The sequence below is a fragment of the Trachemys scripta genome, chromosome 8, assembly GCF_013100865.1.
Source record: "Trachemys scripta elegans isolate TJP31775 chromosome 8, CAS_Tse_1.0, whole genome shotgun sequence".
In the NCBI taxonomy this organism is placed as follows: domain Eukaryota; kingdom Metazoa; phylum Chordata; order Testudines; family Emydidae; genus Trachemys; species Trachemys scripta.
Window position 1 is genome coordinate 50,031,467 of NC_048305.1, and position 24,443 is coordinate 50,055,909.

At 40.4% G+C, this 24,443-nt stretch overlaps 1 protein-coding gene across 2 annotated transcripts in view; it reads right to left on the bottom strand.

Moving 5' to 3' along the window:
• COP1 (COP1 E3 ubiquitin ligase) overlaps positions 1-24,443 on the bottom strand; it is a 205,685-nt gene that overhangs the window by 123,550 nt on the left and 57,692 nt on the right. For both annotated transcript variants that reach the window (XM_034778467.1, XM_034778468.1), the window contains exon 11: positions 16,126-16,261. In XM_034778467.1, the coding sequence (XP_034634358.1) occupies positions 16,126-16,261 (136 nt within the window). The remainder of the gene's footprint in view (positions 1-16,125; positions 16,262-24,443) is intronic.

The following is a 24,443-nucleotide window of genomic DNA, read 5'->3' on the forward strand; positions in this document are numbered from 1 at the left end:
GATGTAGCAGGATTCTTGGATCTGGTACCTGGATCCTGACTACCTAGTCCTAAGAGAGGACCCTGTTGAGGTGGATATATCTTGCGTAGGCAACAGTAAGCTCTACTCAGAGGGCATAAGGTAAACTGATTCTGTCAGAAGACACAAGAGAGAAAGCAAAAATCTTTCAGTAGGCTTCTCTTCACTAGTTTGTTAGCCTTTGGTTTACCATGGCTGGACTTGTGGGCAGCTTTGAGACTGGAAAATGATGTTATCGGAGGCAGTCTCCAGCAGAGGGAGAAGCAGCAGCCATTAGAGCCAAAGAGCAAGACACCTGGCCCCACACTCACTACTAGACTAAAGCAGTACTTTGCGGAGGGGTTGGGAGGGAGGGAAGTGCCAACCTGCCACTTCTTCCACCAGACTGGTAATGAGCAGGATACCACCAACAGTACAGCCTCTGCTGGGGTTGTGGCCATGGGATATCTTCATGTGAAGGTTCCCCTTAAACTGGCCCTGGGCTCTGCTAAGTTACTTGGGCTTGGATGCCCCACTGAGCTCCACAGGATTGGTTCCTGTTTCAGTGAGGCTCTGATGCCACCATCCTCATGCTCCCAATTTCACTCTTTATCTGACTTTTTGGCTCCACAATCAGATTGGAGGGGAAAAACTCCCCCAAATAACCCCCACATGGGGCACCAAAATAAGGCACTATTCTGTAGCCAGTTCAGATCTTCATATTACGATTACGCCTCTCCTTCCTTACAGGCTATGAAATAGTCAACACAGACATGAAAATTATCACCAATAGTCATTTAAGATAACACTCCATAGAGATAAAAGGCAATTCATAACTCAAAGCTATTGTTTCAGGCTATCTGCAGACTCAGGTAGACATCACTGCACTGGTACACTAGGATGACATTTTCAAGATTATCTGCACAACCAGAATAGCAAGAGACCTATGTTTCTCCAGTTTAGGAGAGGAAGATGACAACTTTAAAAAAGTACCAGGTTGTCAACCCAGTGTGATCTGGCCTAATTCTAGTCCGACTTGCATAAAAGAAAATCCTTTTTATTTTGATGCACAATGCAGTACCATCATTTCTACTAAAGGTTGCTCTAGCAATGCTTCCAATCCATAACGAACATTTAAAAAAAATATCAAATGGAATTTAGTTGATTTCATGGGTTCTGGAGATCAAATCCAATAATTATATTTTTGTTGTTTATATCATCCGAATAAAGGGAAATTATTCCTTTGTAATTTAGTACAGCACAACTCATTTCTTAACTAGCTGTGATGGCTGCAGCAGCTAAGTTTTCTGAAGCAGGAACATTTTTCTAGTTTGAGAGGAAAAAACTGGACCCAACTTCTAAAACATGGATAACCCACTCGAGAAAAATCCAGACATTGCAGAAAGTCATAATGGATTTTTGGGATCTCTAGACTATGGTTCGAGAACCTCTAGTCTACTACATAAGCTTTACTTATATATGCATTCTGTAGAACCTTGCTTAATTAGTACTAATGATGAGAAAACCTTAGGGGAACTACTAAATTCTGCAAGCAACTGAACACAAAATGTATTGCTAAAAAGCCAGTTTTCTGCTAGAAGATACTATTTTGCATGTTGAAGATCAGATGATGACAGACCCAGGTTTGTATACCAGATATACAAAAGTACACTGATCCAAAGTTAATGAGGTTTTCCTACAGGGTTTATTTAAGGCGGGGGGGGATGGAGGGGGGAATAAGTTGAGAAAATTTAAATAAAGTAAAGAGTTAAACATAGAAGATTTTTTAGAAAAAGTTTTGAAGTTAATGCCAAATAATTATCTGGTCCGCTGTAATATTTTGGATACCCTACCATCATTTTTTTTTAAAAGTCCCTTTCATGTCTCTCAATAACAGCTCTGCAGTAGACACAGGGTTACCAACAGCTATGGAGGCACTACAGGTTTGGCCTGAAAGTACACTGTATGCAGGTGGCAATTCAATCTCCAACAGTGATTAATTTTCTCTTATGAATCAAGTTTGGGAAACATGTACTGGAGTGGGAGTCCCACAGCCCCATCCCCCACAACTCAGAGTGAACAAGTTCTGGGGAGACAGTTTGAGGGGACGGAGTGTTCCCCCAAAGAAAAAGAGTGGTTCCAGAAGCACAGCAGAGACAGAATCAGAAAACTACTGTGGTAATAGATTATTTAAATTTATAATTTTTAATCCAGCATTTGAAAAAAGTTTCATACCAAGCATGTTAAACTACCACATTTTTTGTTGTGCCAACAAGGTTTTCATCACAGCTGGCAGGCTCTGCTCAGAAGAAACCTAGGACTGGAATAACAGAGGGAGCCAAAGACTGAGGTACATTAAACGAGCTCTGTGTGGGAAGCCTGTACAATGCCAGAGTTGTAACTAGTACTATCAATCTAACTTTCATAAGTACCAAAATTCAGAGAAGCATACACACTATAGTTGTGCAGTCTAGAAAGGCCAGGGGATTTAACTGGAAATAGTTGCAGCTTCTGGTCCTGCTAGTTAGCACTGATTGAATGATGTTAAAATGCCATTTGAAGCACTTCAGTCTGACTGCCATCTTAGGTATCTATTTTGACAGCATTTATTTTGAATGTTTTTTGACACAGCATTTTACATGCTACACACACCACAAGCTGTTTTAGAAAAATGATGAAGCCATTAAAAGATACCCTTTGCTTCATCCATCAATTTCACATAGAATCACAGACTTTAAGGTCAGAAGGGACCATTATGATCATCTAGTCTGACCTCCTGCACAACTCAGGCTACAGAATCTCACCCACCCACTCCGGTATCAACCCTGTGTCTGAGCCACTGAAGTGCTCAAATTATGGTTTAAAGACTTCAAGGTGCAGAGAATCTTCCAGCAAGTGACCCGTGCCCCATGCTGCAGAGAAAGGCAAAAAAAACCCAAGGCCTCTGCCAATCTGCTCTGGAGGAAAATTCCTTCCCGACCCCAAATATGGCGATCAGCTAAACCCTGAGCATATGGGCAAGACTCACCAGCCAGACACCGAGGAAAGATTTCTCTGTAGTAACTCAGATCCCACCCCATCTAACATCCCATCACAAGCCATTGGACATATTTACCGCTAATAGTCAAAGACCAATCTCATTATACCATCCCCTCCATAAGCTTATCAAGCTTAGTCTTGAAGCCAGTTATGTCTTTTGCCCCCACTACTCCCCTTGAAAGGCTGTTCCAGAACTTCACTCCTCTGATGGTTAGAAACCTTCATCTAATTTCAAGTCTAAACTTCCTGATGGCCAGTTTATATCCATTTGTTCTTGTGTCCACACTGGTACTGATCTTAAATAATTCCTCTCTCTCCCTGGTATTTATTCCTCTGATATATTTGTAGAGAGCAATCATATCTCCCCTCAGCCTTCTTTTGGTTAGGCTAAACAAGCCAAGCTCTTTGAATCTCCTTTCATAAGACAGGTTTTCCATTCTTTGGATCAGCCTAGTAGCCCTTCTCTGTACCTGTTCCAGTTTGAATTCATCCTTATTAAACATGGGAGACCAGAACTGCACACGGTATTCCAGATGAGGTCTCACCAGTGCTTTGTATAACGGTACTAACACCTCCTTATCTCTACTGGAAATACCTCACCTGATGCATCCCAAGACCGCATTCACTTTTTTCACAGCCATATCACATTGGCAGCTCGGTCATCCTGTGATCAACCAATTCTCCGAGGTCCTTCTCCTCTGTTACTTCCAGCTGATGCATCCCCAGCTTATAACAACAATTCTGGTTATTAATCCCTAAATGCATGACCTTGCACTTTTCACTATTAAACTTTATCCTATTACTATTACTCCAGTTTATGAGGTCATCCAGATCTTCCTGTATGATATCCCAGTCCTTTTCTTTATTGGCAATACCTCCCAGCTTTGTGTCATCCGCAAACGTTCTTAGCACATTCCCATTTTTTGTGCCAAGGTCAGTAATAAAAAGATTAAATAAGATTGGTCCCAAAACCGATCCTTGAGGAACTCCACTTGTAACTTTCCTCCAGCTTGACAGTTCACCTTTCAGTATGACTCGTTGTAGTCTCCCCTTTAACCAGTTCTTTATCCACCTTTCAATTTTCATATTGATTCCCATCTTTTCCAATTTAGCTAATAATCCCCATGTGGAACCGTATCCAATGCCTTACTGAAATCGAGGTAAATTAGATCCACTGAGTTTCCTTTCTCTACAAAATCTGTTACCCTCTCAAAGAAGGAGATCAGGTTGGTTTGGCACGATCTACCTTTTGTAAAACTATGTTGTAATTTGTCCCAATTACCGTTGACCTCAATGTCCTTAACTACTTTCTCCTTCAAAATATTTTCCAAGACCTTGCATACTACAGATGTCAAACTAACAGGCCTGTAGTTGCCCGGATCACCTTTTTTCCCTTTCTTAAAGATAGGAACTATGTTAGCAATTCTCCAGTCATACTGTACAACCCCTGAGTTTACAGATTCATTAAAAAATGCTTGCTAATGGGCTTGCAATTTCATGTGCCAGTTCCTTTAATATTCTTGGATGAAGATTATCTGGGGCCCCCGATTTAGTCCCATTAAGCTGTTCGAGTTTGGCTTCTACCTCGGATGTGGTAATATCTACCTCCATATCCTCATTCCCATTTGTCATCCTACCATTATCCCTAAGCTCCTCATTAGCCTCATTAAAGACTGAGGCAAAGTATTTGTTTAGATATTGGGCCATGCCTAGATTATCCTTAACCTCGACTCCACCCTCAGTGTTTAGCGGTCCCACTTCTTTCTTTGTTTTCTTCTTATTTATATGGCTATAGCACCTTTTACTATTGGTTTTAATTCCCTTTGCAAGGTCCAACTCTACATGACTTTTGGCCTGTCTCACTTTATCCCTACATGTTCTGACCTCTATAAGGTAGCCTTCCTTGCTGATCACTCCCATCTTCCATTCCTTGTAGGCTTTCTGCTTTTTCTTAATCACCTCTTTGAGATGCTTGCTCATCCAGCTTGGTCTACAACTCCTGCCTATGAATTTTTTCCCCTTAAACAGATGGGTCAAATATTTGACCCAACTCTGCCGTTCTTGAATGAACTTTTAACTGATTCTCCCTGGGTTAGGGAGTGTGAACATTTAACTTTCCCCAACTTGCTCGACACAAACTCCAAACTGGACCCATCCTGGAGTTTGGCTTTATTAATGAAGAAAGCAGATAAAAGAATGATCAGCTCAAACCTTCTCCTAGGGTTCCTCCCTCAGAACTTAAGAGAAAATGCTCTATACACACCATGAAACCTCTATGCAAAATAATAAATGGACACAAATCAGACATCAAGAATTATAACATTCAAAAACTAGTCAGAGAACACTTCAACCTCCCGGGTCACTCAATTACAGACCTCAAAGTTGCAATACTCCACATAAAAAAAACTTCAAAAACAGGCTCCAACGAGAAACTGCAGAATTGGAATTAATTTGCAAACTGGACACCATTAAATTAGGCTTGAATAAAGACTGAGTGAATGGATCATTACACAAAGTAAAACCTATTTCCCCATGCTAATTTTTCCCCCCTGTTACTCACACCTTCTTGTCAACTGTTGGAAATGGGCCATCCTGATTATCACTACAAAAGTTTTTTTTCTCGTGCTGATAATAGGCCACCTTAACTGATTACTCTTGTTCTAGTTAGTATGGCAACACCCATTTTTATGGTGTGTGTGTGTGTGTGTGTGTGTGTGTGTGTGTGTATATAGATAGATAGATCTATATATCTTTCTACTGTATTTTCCACTGAATGACTCCGATGAAGTGGGTTTTAGCTCACGAAAGCTTATGCTTAAATAAATTTGTTCGTCTCTAAGGTGCCACAAGCATTCCTCATTCTTTTTGCTAATGTAGAAAACCACCCACTTCCTTAATATCCTGATTTAACTCTACAAATTAGACAAATTAGAAAACTCATCTAATTATCTGCAAATGGAGACAGCTTTGAAGTATTAAGAGCTTAATAGGAAATGGATCCCAGAATGACCAGATATTCTAGAATTACTAGGAAAAAATAAGGTCCCGCCTGTGGCTCTGTAGCTTTCGTTAACTAACTTCTGAATTTCATATTATGCAAATTTTGTCCCTAATAATTAAAGCACTCTCAGGTGTAGATACAAGGACAATTTTCTGACCCATCATGGGACACTATATGGAGTGTCAACAAAAATTATAAGATTCATTTTTTTTTTCAATCAAGATTTGAGATACCAGCCAAAATGTTCTTTGCAGGTCTCATAATCGTTGTTTGTTGGTGAATCGTTGTTTGTTGGTGCTCCAGAACTAATCCCAGTACTTTAATGTATAAACTATGGGAGTCAAGACTGCCCTAAATTCAGAGTTCTGGAATGACAAACATACTGTCCTTTCCTGGGTACAAATCATCCTTAGCCTCTGCCCATAGGATCTAGTCCAAAATGATATTTTAGGAGACTTATCAGCTCTGCCCTCAAGAGGGAATACAAGAAACAGAAAAGCTCAGTAAATATAGTTAGTTTTGATTAAACCAAAACCTACTTTTATCTTAGATAAAGAATCGGGTATATAGGCATCAGCAAATTAGCCTATGGGAAATAAGGTAGAGTAATGTAAAAAGAACACTGTAAACATAAGTTCAGGTACTATACTCGTTGCCAAATCTCAGTTACCATTTTTGCAGTTTTAGTCACCTTCACCAATTTTAAGTGCTTTTCTTTTCCACTTGCTGTGTGAATGACCCACACAAACAAGAGAATCTAAGCTGTACAATTGCTACTTTAATAAAAATGAATTGTAGAGTAATTGCTTTACCATACAAAAAAAAAAAAAGAAAAGGCTGCACCCCTCATTTCTCATCTTCCAGGGAACAGTCATCCACTGCACCCAGACACACCAATCCCATGAAGGGCAAAGTCATTCATATGTTTCTTTCCCTTATTTTTACTACCCCAAAGGCAGAAGTGTTACTAGGTGACCACTTTTGGGAAATGTGCTCAGTGGGAGCGGCCACTTCCCCTGCTCTCTCCCCCCCGCCCCCGCCAAGCTATGCTACTGACTAGGTCAAACAAACCTTTGGTGTATCAGCTCAGCACAGACCAACCATCCCACTGTGCTAAATAAAGGCTACAATGATGCAGGACAGTCCTGCAGAGTGCCTCACTAAGGTACCCAGAATTTTCATGGAAAGGCAATTTTAGCCCATGATAAGAGATGAGGAATGGAAATGATTCAATGAATAGATGGAAACATTACTCTTAATAGATTTATTCTTTTAGTCCTCTTTAAGAGGGTTTCAATACATTATACTCAAGAGGTCAAAATTGGGCCAGATTTTACAAGGCCAGAAACATGATCATGAAATAGCAGAATAACTTATTTTAATGCTAATATTTCTCAAACCCCTCCATTACTTTGACATGACCATAAAAAAAATAAAATCAGAGCTAAACTTCAACACTGCTTTTATTGTGGCAAAAAGCGAGATCCAAAAGGCTTTTAAAAAGCTGTCTCTAGACTTATTGGACCAGACAAATTAGGTTTCAGGAATCAGGCACAACTAATTAGGAATCTTTTAATTTTATTAGCCAATCATTGACATTGGGAATTATAACCTTGATTACCCAATGGTCTCAAAAGGCTACCCAAAACTTTTCAAACAATCAGGGACCCAACCCAGCAGACTGAAGTCTGTGCAGATTACAGAACTCCTGACATTCCCCAAAGGGTTGCGGCTCTGCAGGACAAGTGCTAGTCAATCATGAGGATCATACTCAGCTTTTCAGGTAACTGAGGTCTGGACTGTAGTCTGCTTCTTGGATTTTTCTGTGCACAATCTCTTTACATTATGAAAGGCTCTGCCATATTATTCTTTCAAGGGCTCTGTTTGACAGTGCTAAAGCAATTTTATATATCAGAGTAATGCTAACACAGCAGTTTATATTCTCTCCTTCAAAAGAACGCTTTCTACTGTTTACTTCCACAGTAGGTGAAGAGAAAAGTTAAGCCCCAATGAGTTGACCTGCCATAGATGGGTGCCATAATACATTACAAATTTAATTCCTCAGACAAATCTTAAAAAAAAACCAAACATATTATATTTTATTTGGGAAGACTACAGATGCCTGAGTACTAAAGGGCTCGCTGATCACAGCTACACACACACACACCCCCCACCCATAACGACTAATAAATATAACAGTATGCGCACACGTACACTCATGTTGAAAATCTTTCAAAATCAACATTGGATGACCAGCCACTGTAAAGCCCTGAACACGTTTCTATTGTACACTCTTCTCTAACTACATTTCTCTATTTTTTTGAAACAATAAAGGAAGACTACAATTCTCACTTGTGAGGGACTCACTGCTTCAAAGAGAAGTAACCCAATTCTCTCTCATCCTACTAGTGATCTTATTTAACAAAGACCACATGGCAGTCAGAAAAATTTCCATCAAGGAATGTAGGATATAGGCTTGTGCAAGTCATTAACGCTGGCACAGCACTGCTTGCAAAGTAAATAAAGGCTGCCACCTTGTGGATTGAGGACTACAGAACTGGCTAAATGAGAACACCACAATGCAGAGGGGTAAAACCTCAACACAGAACATTGGGATGGAGTGGGAAAGGGAGTACAAAAAAGGGGTACCTGTTTAAGAAATTTGCCTTTTGGGTTCAAACCACATTCCTCTCATTACAAAACCAGCAATCATACATCCAAGACTCAACTTACGGATTTATTTCAGTGGTTTTCAACCCTTTTTTCATTTGTGGACCCCTACAAAATTTCAAATAGAGATGTGGACCCCTTTGGAAATCTTAGACAGTCTGCAGACCACCAGGGGTCTGCAGGCAGGTTGAAGACCATGGATTTATTTTGATAGAAAATCATTTTAAACTTTTTTACATTACTCTTGAATAATTATACAACAACTTCTGTTGTGTTAACTATATACCGTACATACTCGATCATAAGTCGGTTCGTTTATAAGCTGACCCCCCGCCCGCCGCCGCCCAAGATGGATAAGTAAAAATGGAAAATTTTTATAGCCGACCCTATAATTCAGGGGTCAGGAAACTTTGGCTCCCGGGCCATCAGGATAAGCCGCTGATGGTCTGAGATGGTTTGTTTACCTCGAGCATCCGGAGGTACAGAGGTAAACTTAAGTAAACAAAGTGTCCCGGCACGGCCGCTGCTTACCCTGACGGGCTGGGACAGCAACTGGTGGGAAAATTTTTTTTGGAGGGGAGAAAAGCTGGGCGTCAGGGGAGTAACCCCCGTGACCACCCCCCACATGACCCCACACTCTCCCCATCCCATCCCTTCCCACCTTATCTAGGGAGGGCTGGGGAGGATGTGTCTGACCTGGCTGGAGCTGCTCCGGCAGGCTGGGCATCATGGCCGCAGCATGCTCCGGCGCCCGGGCAGCGCGGCCACAGCCTGCTCTGGGGGATGGGACCGAGCGGCATGACTGCAGCCTGCCAGCCCCGGAGCTGCAGCTGCTTCGGAGGCTGAGGGGAGAGCAGCATGGCCAGAAGAGGAGAAAGACTCTGGCCCCACTTCTTCCCTTCTGACTCTGCTGGCTGTGCTGCCTCTCCTTGCTCCCTCTGTTGGGGGAGGGGCTGTGTCCCACCTCTCCCTCTCTATACCCGTTCATAAGCTGACCCCCGTCTCTGGTGCTTCCCTTTTTTTTCGGCTTATGAACAAGTATATATGGTACTTACAATCTACCACTCTTCATTAAAAAACATTAAATGGAGTACTGATCATTGTTTTTTGTATTTTGTTAGTAATTTATTTTGATATTTTGTTCTGAATGAGAAGGTTCTATTGCCCTAGGTTCATTATCTACTTCATTTCTTCAGCTATGTGCTCTCCATGCTCTTTTATTTCCTTTACTGCCAGTTCCTTAACTACCACCCCTTCCTGTCCTGCCACAAAATGCAATTTTATGTACTTGTAAATGTATTTCCATTTTTGAAAGTACTAGAAACACTATTTGGCAGTCCTCTTCTTTGGAAACTGAAAAATGAATAGCTCTTGAAGAATTTTCTTTTTAAATAAACAGGAAGTTCCACAGAGGGCAGTTATTTAAGTCCAATGGGCATACTCCAAAGAAAATTTTAAGGGCACTGCGCGCGCGCGCACACACACACACACACACAAACACACACACTCACACACACACTCTCTCCAACTTGTGACAGCTTATTTTATATCAATTTCTTATTTACCAGAGTGAAAATAAATTTTTCCTTTTTAATATTAAAATTACTTGATTCTTGCTTATTTTAAGAGTCTTATTTTACAAGTCTTAATGCAAGTATCTTGATAGTAAGTATTTGCAAAAAATGGACAAGATTTGCTTTTCTGTAGCATGTATTGACAGCAAGCTTAGGAACTACTTATTGGACCAATTCAACTACACATTTCTCCCCAACCCCTCCCACATGACCTTTTATCACTGACATTTAAGAAAAAAGCCTGACAATCAGTTATTTTCACCCACCCATTCAGTCACTGCTGAACTGTCCCTTTCTACCACCTTGAGTTGCCACCTCTCCAGAACATGAGTCCCATTACCACTTCAGATGGGCTTTTTCCAAAGTTGCAGATTCTATCAGTTGGAAACCAAGAAATGGATGGTAAAAGGCAGAAAGTAGGGGTGACTGATGAGAGCTTTTAAAGAACTATATACTGTTCTTGATTGCAGCTTCAACTTTAAAAAGGAACAGCTTGGGTACTTGAAAGCCAACAGGGCTTCCAGGGGGCAACATACTTTCTCAGTGTTGTCATATTTACTCAAATATAGGATCCATGTCAGTAAATCATTGAAATACATGCTAAAAGCTAGGCACTTTGACAGCCCAACTCAGCTTTGAAGACACTACTCACATACTTAAAATTAAACACATGTTGACATGCTTTGCTAAATCAGAGCTACTAGTAGAAAAATATGAAATTGTAAGATCAAATTATTTTCTTGGCTAAAATCAGCAATATCTAACAGCAACAGCTAAACATTAGTCTGAAATAGGTAGAAAGGGGACCCAAAAAATCTTTGCTTTAACACTGTTAAAAGCATCACTGTCATTGTACCAGGAATCAAATTCCTTCAAAGAAAATAGTGAGATTTTATTGCCATTCCAGTATTTTCTAACCAATTACAGTTCTTGCAAAATGCCCAGGAATGGCACAAGAGCAAGATCCAATCCAATATGAACTCAGTGGCTAAAGAAGCTTGTCTATGCCACAGGATGATTTCCATCTGCATCTCACTGCAGCCACCATGAACTTAATCAGTACAGGTTAAACGTATATCACACAGGTGATAAATTGTATTTTGACCTCCATGGCTAATTTAGCCATTATACATTCTAGTTATATAATGCATAGTAAAATAGTAAAAATGCACCACGATTTGTTTGCACAAAATCTAAAGTTTCTTGGGGCCTTCAACAAATATTCAGATTGATGTAAAGTACTTATCAGAGGTTTGCAGTGTATTTTTCAATTGTCCACTATCAAACTACGGGATATACCTAGTGGGATCTCGCAGGGGTCCGTCCTTGGTTCAGTACTAATTCAGTATTTTCATTCATTACTTGAATAAAGGAGTGAAGAGTGTGCTTATCAAATGATATCAAGGTGGAAGGGGCTGCAAGAACTTTGGAGGAGGACAAGATTCGAATTCTAAATGTCTTGATAAATTGGGAAAATTTGTCTAAAGTGAACAAGATGAAATTCAATAAAGACAAATGCCAAGTACATTTAGGAAGGAAAAAATCAAATGCAGAAACAAAATGAGGAATAACTGACTAGGTGGTAGTATCGCTGAAAAGGATCTTGGGGTTATAGAGGATTGCAAATTGAACAAGAGCAACAATGTGATGCAGCTCCAAAAAAGGCAAATATTCTGGGGTAGAAGTGCCATATGTAAAACATGGGAGCTAACCGTACTGTTCTACTTAGCACTGATGAGGCCCTCATAGCTGGAGTATTATGTCCAGTTTGGGGCACTGCACTTTAAGAGGAGGACAAACTGGAGAGAGTCCAGAGGGGAGCAACAAAAAATGATAAAAGGTTTAGAAAACCTATGAGGAAAGGTTAAAAAACTGGGCATGTTTAGCCTTGAGAAAAGACTGAAGGGGACCTGATAAGTCTTCAAATATGTTCAAAGCTGTTATGAAGAAGATTTTGATCAATTGTTCTCCATGTCCACTGAAGGAAGGACGAGTAGTAATTGGCTTAATTGCAGCAAGGGAGATTTACGGTGGATATGGAAAAAAATAGGACTGTCAATCGCTGTTAACTCACGTGATTAACTCAGAAAAATTAATCGCACTGTTAAACAGAATACCAATTGAAATTTATTGAATATTTTTGGATGTTCTTCTACATTTTCAAATATATTCATTTCTATTACAACACAGAATACAAAGTGTACAGTACCCACTTTATATTAGGTTTTATTACAAATATTTGCACTGTAAAAATGATACAAGAAATAGTATTTTTTAATTGAAGAATGAAGGGACATATGAATCTTTAGCGCATCTGGCACATAAATATCTTGCGACACCGGTTACAACAGTGCCATGTAAACGCCTGTTCTCACTTTCAGGTGATGTCGTAAACAAGAGGCGGGCAGCATTATCTCCTGCAAATCTAACCAAACTTGGTCCTACTTCAGCCAATTGCTCAGACAAACAAGTGGACTTGTAAGCTCTAAAGTTTTACATTGCATTCAAAAACAAAACCGGGTTTTTTTGTACATAAAATTCTACATTTGTAAGTTCAACTTTCATGATAAAGAGATTGCACTACAGTACTTATATTCATCATCATGTTCCTATTACACCTCTGGTGTTTAGGGCAGAAACAGAGTTCCTCCACTCCCGTCTGTTTCTGGCAAGTCTTTCAATGGTTCCCCAGCTGTGCCGCAGGTTTTTCAACTCATCTTCCACAGCTCTTTGCCATGTTTTCAGGCAGCCTCATTTTCGCTTGCCTTCAGGTATCCATCTTATTGCTACTCTGGTGATGGAATCAGTTTCCATCCAAAGCACATGAGCAATCCATCTCCAACACCTCCTGGCAATGATGGTGCTCTGATCCTCTTGGCTGCACTGTGTCAATGGATCTTGGTTTGAGATTGTTCTGGGCCAAAAGATAGAGGATTTTTCTGAGGCAGGTTGTATGGAATGAAGACAGTTTAGACATGTCATACTTTCTCATTCCCCAGCATTCTGCACTATAAAGTAGTGTTGAAAGTACACAGCTCTGAAATCTTGAGTTTGGTTTTGGGGTTGTATTTTGATGCTTTCCAGACTGTATTTAAGCTCCTGAAGGTGTTCCTGGCTTTATTGATTTTGTTCCGACTGATGGTACTGCCCAAGTATGTGAATATTTCTACATTGGTGAGAACATAATCCTCTATCCATACTGGTGATGGTGAGGAAATATTAAAGGTCATGATATCTGTCTTAGTGCGGTTGATTTTCAGTCTAATTTGCTGGCTAAATGCATTGAGTTGAGTTGTTTTTTCTTGTATATGGTGTCGGGTATGTGATAAGGGAGCGACATCTGCAAAGTCCAAGTCTTCAAGGGATGAGAAGAGTGTCCATTTAATGCCTCTTGGCATGTCTTCTGTTGTACGCCAAATTACCCAGTCGATGGCAATGTTGAAGAGGATTGCAGATGTGACACACCCCTGACATATTCCTGTTTTGACTTCAAAACTGAGCTCACTGTGATCAACACTACATGCAAAGTTGAAATAGAAGCTTTTGATGACGTTGATTATACAGAAAGGAATTCCATATGCCCGCAAAATGGGCCATAGGCTGGTTCTGTGAATGCTAACAAAAGCCTTCTCAAAGTCTATGAAATTTATGTAGAGTTGCCATTGCCATTCTAATAACTGTTCTATAATGTTTCATAGAGTGAAGATCTGGTCTGTGCATCTTCGCCCTTTCCAAAAACCAGCTTGCTCTTTTCTAAGAGCACTATCAACTGCCTCTGATATACACTGGACTATGATCTTACACAATACTTTGCTTGGCACAGATAAAAGTGATACACCACACCAGTTATTACAATCAGAGTTCTTTTCTTTGGTATCTTCACTATAACCCCATTGGTCCACTCATTTGGCACTTTTTCCCTTTCCCAGACGGATATAAATAGAGGGGCCAGGATAGATGCCGGTAATTTAGGATTTATCTTGAACAATTCTGCATTCAAATTATCCTTGCCAGGAGCTTTCCCATTTATTAATTTATATATATATATATATATATATATATATATATATAAAAACAAATGGGAAAGGGTATATAATTTAAGGGTATCTACTATTTCTTTTGTTTTTTACAGTGTAAATATTTATAATAAAAAATAAATATAAAGTGAGTACTGTATACTTTGTATTCTGTGTTGTAATTGAAATCAATATATTTGAAAATGTAGAAAACACCCAAAAATATTTAAATAAATGGTATTCTATTAACAACAGTGTGGTTAATCGTGCAATTAATCATGATTCATTTTTTTTAATCTCTTGACAGCCCTAGGGGGAAAAAAAACAAAGGATAGCTAACTACTGAAACAGGTTACCAAGGTAAGCTGCAGAACCCCTGCCATTGGAGGTTTTTAAGAAAAGGTTAGACACATACTGTTGGTCAGGGATAGTCTAAATATATTTGCTGTTGCCCCAGTGCAGGGAGCTGAACTAAGTGACCTCTCCAAGTCCGTTCCAGCCCTACATTTCCATGATTATCTTTGCAGTCCAGTGGTTAGGGCACTAGCCTGGGACTCAGGAGATCTATTCCACAGTATCACTATAGACTTCCTGGGTGATGTCAGGTAAGCCGACTAAATCTGTTACTCAGTTCTCCATCTGTAAATTAGCACTTCCCTGTCTCACAAGGGTGCTATAAGTATACAGTAGAGCCTCAGAATTACGAATACCAGAGTTACGAACTGATCGGTCAACCACACACCACATTTGGAACCGGAAGTACACAATCAGGCAGGAGAGACCAAAAAAAGCAAATACCTTATAGTACAGTGTTATGTTAAACTACTAAAAAATAACGGGAAAGTTGTAAAAGAAGATTTGCCAAGGTAAGGAAACTGTTTCTGTGCTTGTTTCATTTAAATTAAGATGGTTAAAAGCAGCGGTTTTTTCCTGCATAATAAAGTTTCAAACTATATTAAGTCAATGTTCAGTTGTTAACTTTTGAAAGAACATAACATTTTGTTAAGAGCTACAAACTTTTCAGAATTACGAACAACCTCCATTCCCAAGGTGTTCATAACTCTGAGGTTCTACTGTAAATACATTAAAGATTGCGAGGCACCAAGACTCTATGGCAATGGAATCCATATAAGTATGAGGATAGACAGATTTCCCAGTTAGCTAGATATTTCATCAACTGTTGAAAAGTTATCTTCTGCTCACAGTCCCATAATTACTCTTTCAATAGTATGGTATTTTGAATTTTGATTTTAAACCAGAACCTCCCCCATGCTAGGCAAAGTTTAGGCTTAGTGAAGCTGCAATGCACCATTAACTCTTTACAGTGACTATTATTGCTACACCCACCAGTGACTGTTAACACAACAGCAACACTCAGATTCTTTAGCAAAATTGCTGACAATGACTAGATAGTGGCTTTTGTATATTAAAGACATTAGCAGTCCCTTTAGAAACAGCTTTTTAAAGTTTTACCAGAATGCATTAATGCAAAAAGGTTAAACAGGCACCCTCCTACAGCCCTCTGCTTCTTTCGTTTTCAACATAGGAATTTAAGATTTCCACTGGTCCCACAAGGGTTTTAAATCCAGTGTCTTGACACATGCTACTTAGAGTAAAATTTACAAAAAGGCAGCAGTCCAGTGTTTATAGGTCAATGACAACCAATGAGTTTACCAAACATTTGGGGGGGGAGGGGGGAGGAGAAGAGACGACAGTCATACACAAGTACAAGATTATGGCATTGAAACTGAAAAGAGCTCAGTGCTCTCAGTCTTATTTGGCAATCTCCTCATTGCATCGCGTATTTTACTTGCGCCACATTTCTTACCTGGATACAATGCTGGAGCCATTATAGAGATCGCTAGCATAAGACAGTGTTGCCAAAGGTCGGACAGAATTGTAGCGAGTGAACTTGGATAGGCACTCCTGAAATTCATCCAGCTGGCTTGTGGTTCTGCTGTCATCTAGACAAAGGTAGCAGAATTGTTGATGATGGAAAAGAAAGAATGAGAGGGAGGTAAATAAAGTTTAACAGTAAACAAAAAATCCTAAGGCTTAAGTAGTCACATGACATTTCCTAGGCAAGGCATCTGGGGATGAACACTAACTGACTTTTCACTTCAGCACACACCTCTGAATACTAGTTCACTTTAGTGGAAAATAAGTCTTTGTAATACCATGTTAGAAGAGACTACAGTAAAAGCTTTGTTATCTGGCACACTGGGGAAATGGGAGGTGCCAGTAAGTGAAAAATTCCAGTTAACTAAGAAAGAGAGAGAGAGTTTGGATGCGGGAGGGGGCCTGGGGCAGGGGATTGGGGTGCAGACAGGTTTTGGGGTGCCAGATCCACTCACCTCAGGCAGCTCTACATGTTGCTTCCTCCTGCAGGCGCCGTCCTCGCAGCTCCCAATGGGAGCCATAGAGCGGCACTTGGGGTGGGGCGGAGGTGAGCGCCACCCATATCCGGTACGCCAAAACCCCTTCTGCGCCCCAACCCCCTGCCCCAAGCTCCCTCCCACACCCAAACTTCCTCCCAGAGCCTGCACCCCGCACCTCCTCCTGCACGCCAAACTCCTCATGGCTGTTCCTCCACCTAGGAGCAGCAGGGACATGTTGCCACTTCCGGGCAGCCACATGGAGCCAGGTAGGGAGCCTGCCAGCCCCACACCGATCGGATTATAAACCGGACTTTCTACGAAGATTAGAAATGCTGACTTATAGAGCTTTCCAGTTGGTACAGGGCCTGATAACACCATTTTTACTGTATTATGCTACTTCTATCAAGAACCATGAACATGCCTTCCCTTGTGTAAAAGTCCACCAATTTTACATAAAGGCAGAGGTCCTGGGCGATGAGGATTACCATTATTTAAAACAAAAATTGATACAAGTGTAAGCAAACCTATGTACCATCAAGAATATGTACAGTTACAATACGCTATAGCGTAAACACATTTATCTTCCTCCATCTCCCAATGCAATATGCTCTAAAGAGATAGTCTATTACACCAAAGAAATGATTATAGAAAATTTTCCCTCTCACTCCAAAAGCAACAGAGCTAATAGAGTGGGGAAAAACCCACAAAATCGAGATGCCTGCCTTACAAACTCAATGCAAAATGATGTCCTTCTGTAGTCAGGGAAAATTAAATCAACTTGAAATACGACATGAGAAATATTTGGTCGAAAATTGAACATGGCAACTATAGAAGTTAATAAAATACAGTAAGCAATAAAAAAAGACAAAAATCCAAATTCCTCCTGAGTCATAACTTTAATCACTATGAATAGAGGAGTTTAATCATTTTGTTGTTAAGATTTCCCATAGAAGGAAACACTTTTATTGCGGTGCCACACAGATGAGCTAGCCTTCATAAAATGATCAAGTACCAGAAACCAACAGGCTGAGATTATAGCCTTCAGGTTTGTAATACCCACCAGAATTGGTAAGAATTATACTTCGCCTTCTCAAACAGGCCCAAGAGGAGGAAGCTCACTTTTGCATTGTGCATCGAAGTGATGTACCAACAATTTCAACTACTGAGTCTAACAACCATCACCACCCTTACGCCTATAAAATGGGTCAGCCCAAAGCCATTCACAAACAATCCAGTATGCTGGTATATACCATACACTTCACCCACCACTCAAATATAGTAACTTTAGGGGTGAAGTGCAGCAGCTATTAGTAGTACATACCAACACCATACTTAGAGTTGAGAATAAAAATGTCATGAACCATTAAAAAGTTACAGCTCAGTGATGTAAAGGGAAAGGGTAGCTTACCTTAGCAGAACTTTCTGAATGTTTTGTGGGTATGAAGAGAGTAAGAACAGCATAATACTGACTCCCCAAGGAAAAGTACTGGAAGGAAAAAAAACTTTCTGCATTCTCCCAAATTCCTGTCCCTCAAATATCAAGAAAGACCATTTCAATTAGATCTACATCCCAGCTGCATTTTAAAATATAGTCAGTAAATAAGAGTGACATTTTAATGTCTATATTAAAAAGCGGAGAAGGCAACAGCGTTAGTAGAGCCCTGCGTGGATACAAAATTTGTATCTGCATCTGATCGGCAAAATGGTCCGCTGACATATAAAGCGGATATCTGCAGAGCTCTAGATACAAAATTCACATCCGCATCCGATCCGTGATCTGCAAAAACGGTCTGTGGATATCCACAGATTTGCAAGGCTCTAATAGTCAGATGTTTGAAGGTATTGGCTATGTGTCTCTAGTGTCCTTCACAGTTGCTCTTTTCATTCTGATTAAAGTCCCACTTTAAATAAAACAAGGGCCTGCACCAGACTTTTTTGTGGGGGATTCTACTGGAGGGAGAGGAGGTTTGGGAAGGAGAAAGCAGGTGAACACCAGTGGGTGTCTTCAAAAAGATGTTTTGATGCGTCAGTCAATGGTTGAGGCAAAGGTTGAGGATTTTTTTAATAAAATGCTTTTTGAGGAAAAAACCTATCTAAAGATGGTTTTAACTGAGATATCTTTGAGCTATAATGTATCTTATCATGGAATAGGGATTATAAATTCTAATTCTATAGTATGAGGCAATATAATCATGTAATGTTTAAGAAAAGTTTTGTAAATGAGTTCCTATGGATTATGGACCCAATTTTATAGGGTTCCACAGGCTTCTGTATAGATTACTTAGGTTAATCTTTCTATCTACCCAATGGGACTCAGTGTTCAGTCTAGAAGATACCATTAGAGATGCTTAGTTTTGCAGTTCTCAAACTGTGGATGTGTGTCTCCAGGGATAACATTTGTTAACACCAAAAATGTTTTTAAATAAATAAATTCATATATAGAGGTGAGAAATAGCAGACCTCAACCCTACTGTCCCTCTACAAATTTGTGTACACAGTCAATCCCTTACCTCTTTCTAAAAGTGCAAAGTTTCAAAAAGTTCATCAAATACAAGATTGTTGGGGGCGGAATAGATCTGGACAAGGAGAAGTCTGGAGATAAGTGTGAGAAGGTAGGGACAGGCAGTAGAAACAAAAGCGAAACTGTTTGAGCAGCATATCCCAGAAGTCTTGAGGTCTTTCTGAGTGTAGCCTTCATTGATTTGAGATCTACCATACCATTCTCTTACTAGAAGGGAAAACCTATAATGGCAGCAGGCCATAAAAGAGACAGTTTGGGAATAATTTAATGAAATTCCTCTACCTGTGGGTAAGACAGGCATGCGTGCAAAATGCAAACAGTGCAACAAAGAAATGCAAGGCCTAGTTGCCCGAATGAAACAACATCATGAGACGTGTTCCTTCTCAGGAGGAAGCTGCGTTGAAGATGGTGAAAGGAACATGTCTGAATATGCAAGATCTTCAAGTCTGTGAACTTTTTTATTTCATACTTCTTTCTTAAGGACTGCCTGTCTTCCTTCTGAACTATTCTTGAATTCTCATGTTTGAGCAAAAAATATAATTGTTACTCTATGGTACTATCATTTTAGATGCAGTTGTGATAAAAAATAAATAGCTGAAATAGGCATATCTTCCTTGTACAATTTCACCTTTAAAGTGGTACACCTCTACCCCAATATAACACTGTCCTCGGGAACCAAAAAAAAATAATCTTACTGCGTTATAGGTGAAACCACGTTGTATCGAACTTGCTTTGATCCGCCGGAGCGCGCAGCCCCGCCTCCATCCCCCCTCCCCCCGAGTGTTGCTTTACTGCATTATATCCAAATTCGTGTTATATCGGGGTAGAGGTGTACTGAGTATCAGTGAACACAATGAGTAATACTAAATGAGCAGTATGGTAATAATAATTAAGTAACTGCACTGACTTATTTTAGGGGGGGGGGGAATGTCTGGGGGTGTTAGGGTTTCGGGGAGGGGGGGGGGGGGGGGGGGAGAAATCTGTCTGGGGATTGGTCCTGCTTTGAGAGCAGGGGGTTGGAATAGATGACCTCCTGAGTCCCTTCCAACCCTAATATTCTATGATTCTATTATTTTGTTTAGGAGAATCCATCCTCAACATACAGGATTCTGAAAACTATCTACCTTCAAGATCACCATCATTTTCTATGGTTTCAGAGTTATCTGCCAATGATAGTGTTTCAGTCACATCATGTATGTCACATAGCCACAGTATATCACCTGTAGCAAAAAGAAAAGAAAAAAATCTCCATCATCCAGTAACAGCCATAGATAAGTTTGTGATCAGAACTAGCAGATTACAAAACAAGGTAATTGATGAAAAAATTGCCTGGTTTGTTTATGCAACAAACTCTCCTTTCCGTATGATTGAAAACCCACACTTCACTAACATGGTTCAGTTAGGGTTACCATACGTCCGGATTTTCCCGGACATGTCCGGCTTTTTGAGCCTCAAATCCCCGTCCGGGGGGAAATCCCAAAAAGCCGAACATGTCCGGGAAAATAGGGAGGGGCCGGCACCGCGGGTGCTGGGCCAGGGGCTGGCGGTGCTAGGCCGGGGGCCGAGGTTGGGCCGGGGGTGCTCGGCCGGGGGCTGGCCTGGGGCCGGCACCCCAGGAGCCGAACCAGGCTGGAGACGCTGGGGCCGGGGCCAGCCGCCGGAGGGAGCCGCTCGGTTGGGGGGGCCAGACTGGGCCGCGCATCCTCCCCCCACCCCTCTAGCTTACCTGCTGCCTGCTTCAGGCTTCCCGCGAATCAAATGTTCGTGGGAAGCAGGGGAGGGGGCGGATTTGGGGCGGGGACTTTGGGGAAGGGGTGGAGTTGGGGCGGGGCCCCGGCCCCGTGGAGTGTCCTCTTTTTGGACACAAAATATGGTAACCCCTAGTTCAGGCATTAAGACCAGGATACAGACCACCCAACAGAGCAGATGTCACAGGCAAATTGCTGGATAAAGTGTATGACAGAGAAATTGAGCAGTGTGCAAAAGGTTTAGAGGGTAAAATTGTTAACCTGAGTCGTGATGAAAAAAATTCAAATGTCTAGTACGCAGCCTGGTCACAGACAATGCTGCAAATATATCCAAGATGAGAAGAAATTATTTAGGAGAGAGTGAAGAGAGTTGCAAACTAATAACATATGGTTGCAGTGCTCCTAACCAAAGACTTCAGTGTTCCAGAAATAAAGGCTAATGTTGAAATTGCAAAATACTTCCGTAACAACCACTTTGCAGCAGCTGCTCTGAAAAAAGTGGGAGGAACCAAGCTAACTCTCCCACAAGATGTGCAATGGAACTCAGTAGTTGACTGTTTTGAGCACTATATCAAGAACTGGCCTAATCTGATGACCGTTTGAGAACAAAATCATGAAAAAATAGATGGCTCCGTCATAGCCAAAATTCTCAACATTGGGCTTAAGAGAAATGATGAACACATGCGGAGTACCCTTAAGCCTATTTCTGTAGCCTTGAACAAAATGCAAGGAAATAGCTATTTTATTGCTGACACTGTTGAAATTTGGAAGGAACTGAGTGAGGTCTTAAAAAAGAGAAATATGCAATGACAGAGCTAAATTACAAGCTTTATAAAAACGAATGGGACAAGCACTCTCCCCAGCTCATTTTCTTGCAAATATTCTCAATACTCAGTACCAAGGTCAAACCTTAACTGCTGAAGAAGAGGAGTTGGCTATGACATGGACATCCAGCAATCCTCCCTCCATAATGCAAATTATAAAACTTCAGAGCTAAGGATGAACCATTCAAGAAATATACGTTTGCTGATGATGTTTTAAAGAAAGTCACACCAGTGAACTGGTGGAAGTCACTTAAGAACTTGGATTCAGAGACTGTTGAAATGATAATCTCACTTATCAGCAGTAGCTTCTTCTGCTTGTGTAGAAAGAATATTTTCTTCCTTTGGACTAATTCATTCCAAATTGAGAAATCATTTGGGACCTAAGAAAGCAAGAAAGTTTGTTTTTCTTTTCCAGATTATGAACAAACAGGAAAATGAAGGTGAAGACAACTGCATTAGCTGAAGAAGCCAATATTTTAAGTTTCTCATGTTGACCTGGCAGACATAGTTGATTAAATTTTTGCTTTTAAAGAAATACATATATTTCATGTAACTATTTTAGTTAAACAATTTTTAATAAAAAACCCTGATTTTAAAAAACTTGAATGTGTAAATTCAAAAATTCATGCGCTTGCTTTGTTAAAATATATGTTTGCTGTTGAAGAAAAAAATCCAGAATACATAATGTTGTTGTTTCAGTTAAATAAAACAATTTAAATGTCTGTCTGGTGATGTTCTCCTCCTAATACAGCATGGCAAGAAAATCCTCCAAATATTAATGATTAACCTGTTGAACTGGATACCTGCTTCAATTACCTTTGGTAAATGAAATAACCAATCATTCATTTTCTGATTAGTTCTACAGCTTATCTGAAAAGTTTTCAAAATAAATCACTTTTAAAATGTATAGTGTGTACCTTCTAAAAATGAAACCTACATCTCTCTGAGTTGTGGAGAATATGTCTTAAGGTTATAACAACCAACAAAATGCACTTTTATGTAGAAATCCATGATTAAATTGAATCTTCCTGACTAGTGATTTAAATCATGATTTAAATCACTAATTTGATTTAAATCAAACCCACCCTGAAGCTAGCATAATGTATCTTCTACTGAAGCAGAAAACAATTTAAACGTACTCCAAATTAATGTATAAAGCAAGCTTATTTGTGATCTCCTGCTATGAAAGTTATAGGGATATGTCTTATCCCAAATACATCTAAAATTCCATATATTCAAAGAGCCAACTTTCAAAAACAAAATCAAACAAATAGTGACACACACAGATCTTGTACTCGGAATGCACTGAAGTGCATGAGTGAAATCTAAAAGAGTGGAAAAGGCTAAACAAATGCCACAGATTTTTCCCTGATTGGGGGGAACTGTGCCCCTTTTATCTTGTAATCTTCCACACAAAAAATGTGGCTATTGTTATATTTTAGAACACTTGTAGATGTTTTATTAATCAGATAAAACATTTGCAGTTTCAATTTCTGAAGAGACTATTTCTCAAGTAAGAACTGATGGTACTATTTTCATTGCACAACAGGTGAAGAAATATTGTAATTTATCATACACTTATACATTGTATCCGGGGGGTATCTATTATTCCTGGGAGAATTCTGCACCAAAAATAAATTCTGCAAAATTCTATATATTGTCCAAAATTCTGCATAGTGTCAAAACAACACTATATAATCACGCCAGTTTCAATTATTTTGGTAATTTATTTCAAAATACCTGTCAGCAACTATATCTGTAACACAAATGACAAAAAAAAATTCCCCCCCGAAGTAGAGAATTAAAGAAACCTCTATGACAACAAAGTTCCTGTTTTTCTGACCACCCCGCAGAAGCCAGCCACTCCCCACTCTGGCCCAGACACTTGCTCCCATACCCCCCCCCCCCCCCCCCCCCCCCCCCCCCAAGTCTAGCCACTGGGCAATTATCCCCCTGCCCCCACCAGCAGACACTCACACTCCCTACCCCTCTAGAGTCCAGGGATCCAGAGAGAAACAGCCTGATGCTGGGTCCAAGATTGTATGGTGTTTCCTGCATGCCGCCTCCTTCTTTCAGGGCATGACAGGAACTGCAGCTGCCAGGAACCCTCTATCTCCTCCTCCCCCTGGCAGTATCTTCTATTTACGAGCTGGGGAACTGGGCTCTGCCGGGGTTCAGTGGCCCCTACTGGCAGCCAGCAGCTCTGCCGTGCTAATTCTGTGCTAATTCTGCATTGCGCAAAATTCTCCCAAGAGTAATCTATATACCAGAGTTTCTTACAATTTGTGTGGATTACTACAGCCTGCAGAACACTTGCTGAAGGTCTGTGGAATGCTGGCTGCTCACAAGCTACAAGCGCCTCCTCCTTTTCCAGCTGCTAAATTTTAATTTCAATGCACTAGAGACTTAGGTAATAATTACTTTTCTATGGAAGCAACTGTTCTTCTTACCAAAAAGATATTATGCAGTTGTGAATGACAGGAGATGTTTCCCAAGCAAATGTGAATAAAAGGGTTTCCGTTGTCACAGGACAATTTGTATTTAAAAAGTTGTCCGCACTATGAACAAGTTTGAGACCCTCAACACATGTGCACACGCGCACACACCGCCTCTGCAAATAATTTGAACATCAACACTTTACGGCATTTTGCCCCATGATCTGGGCTGCCCATAAG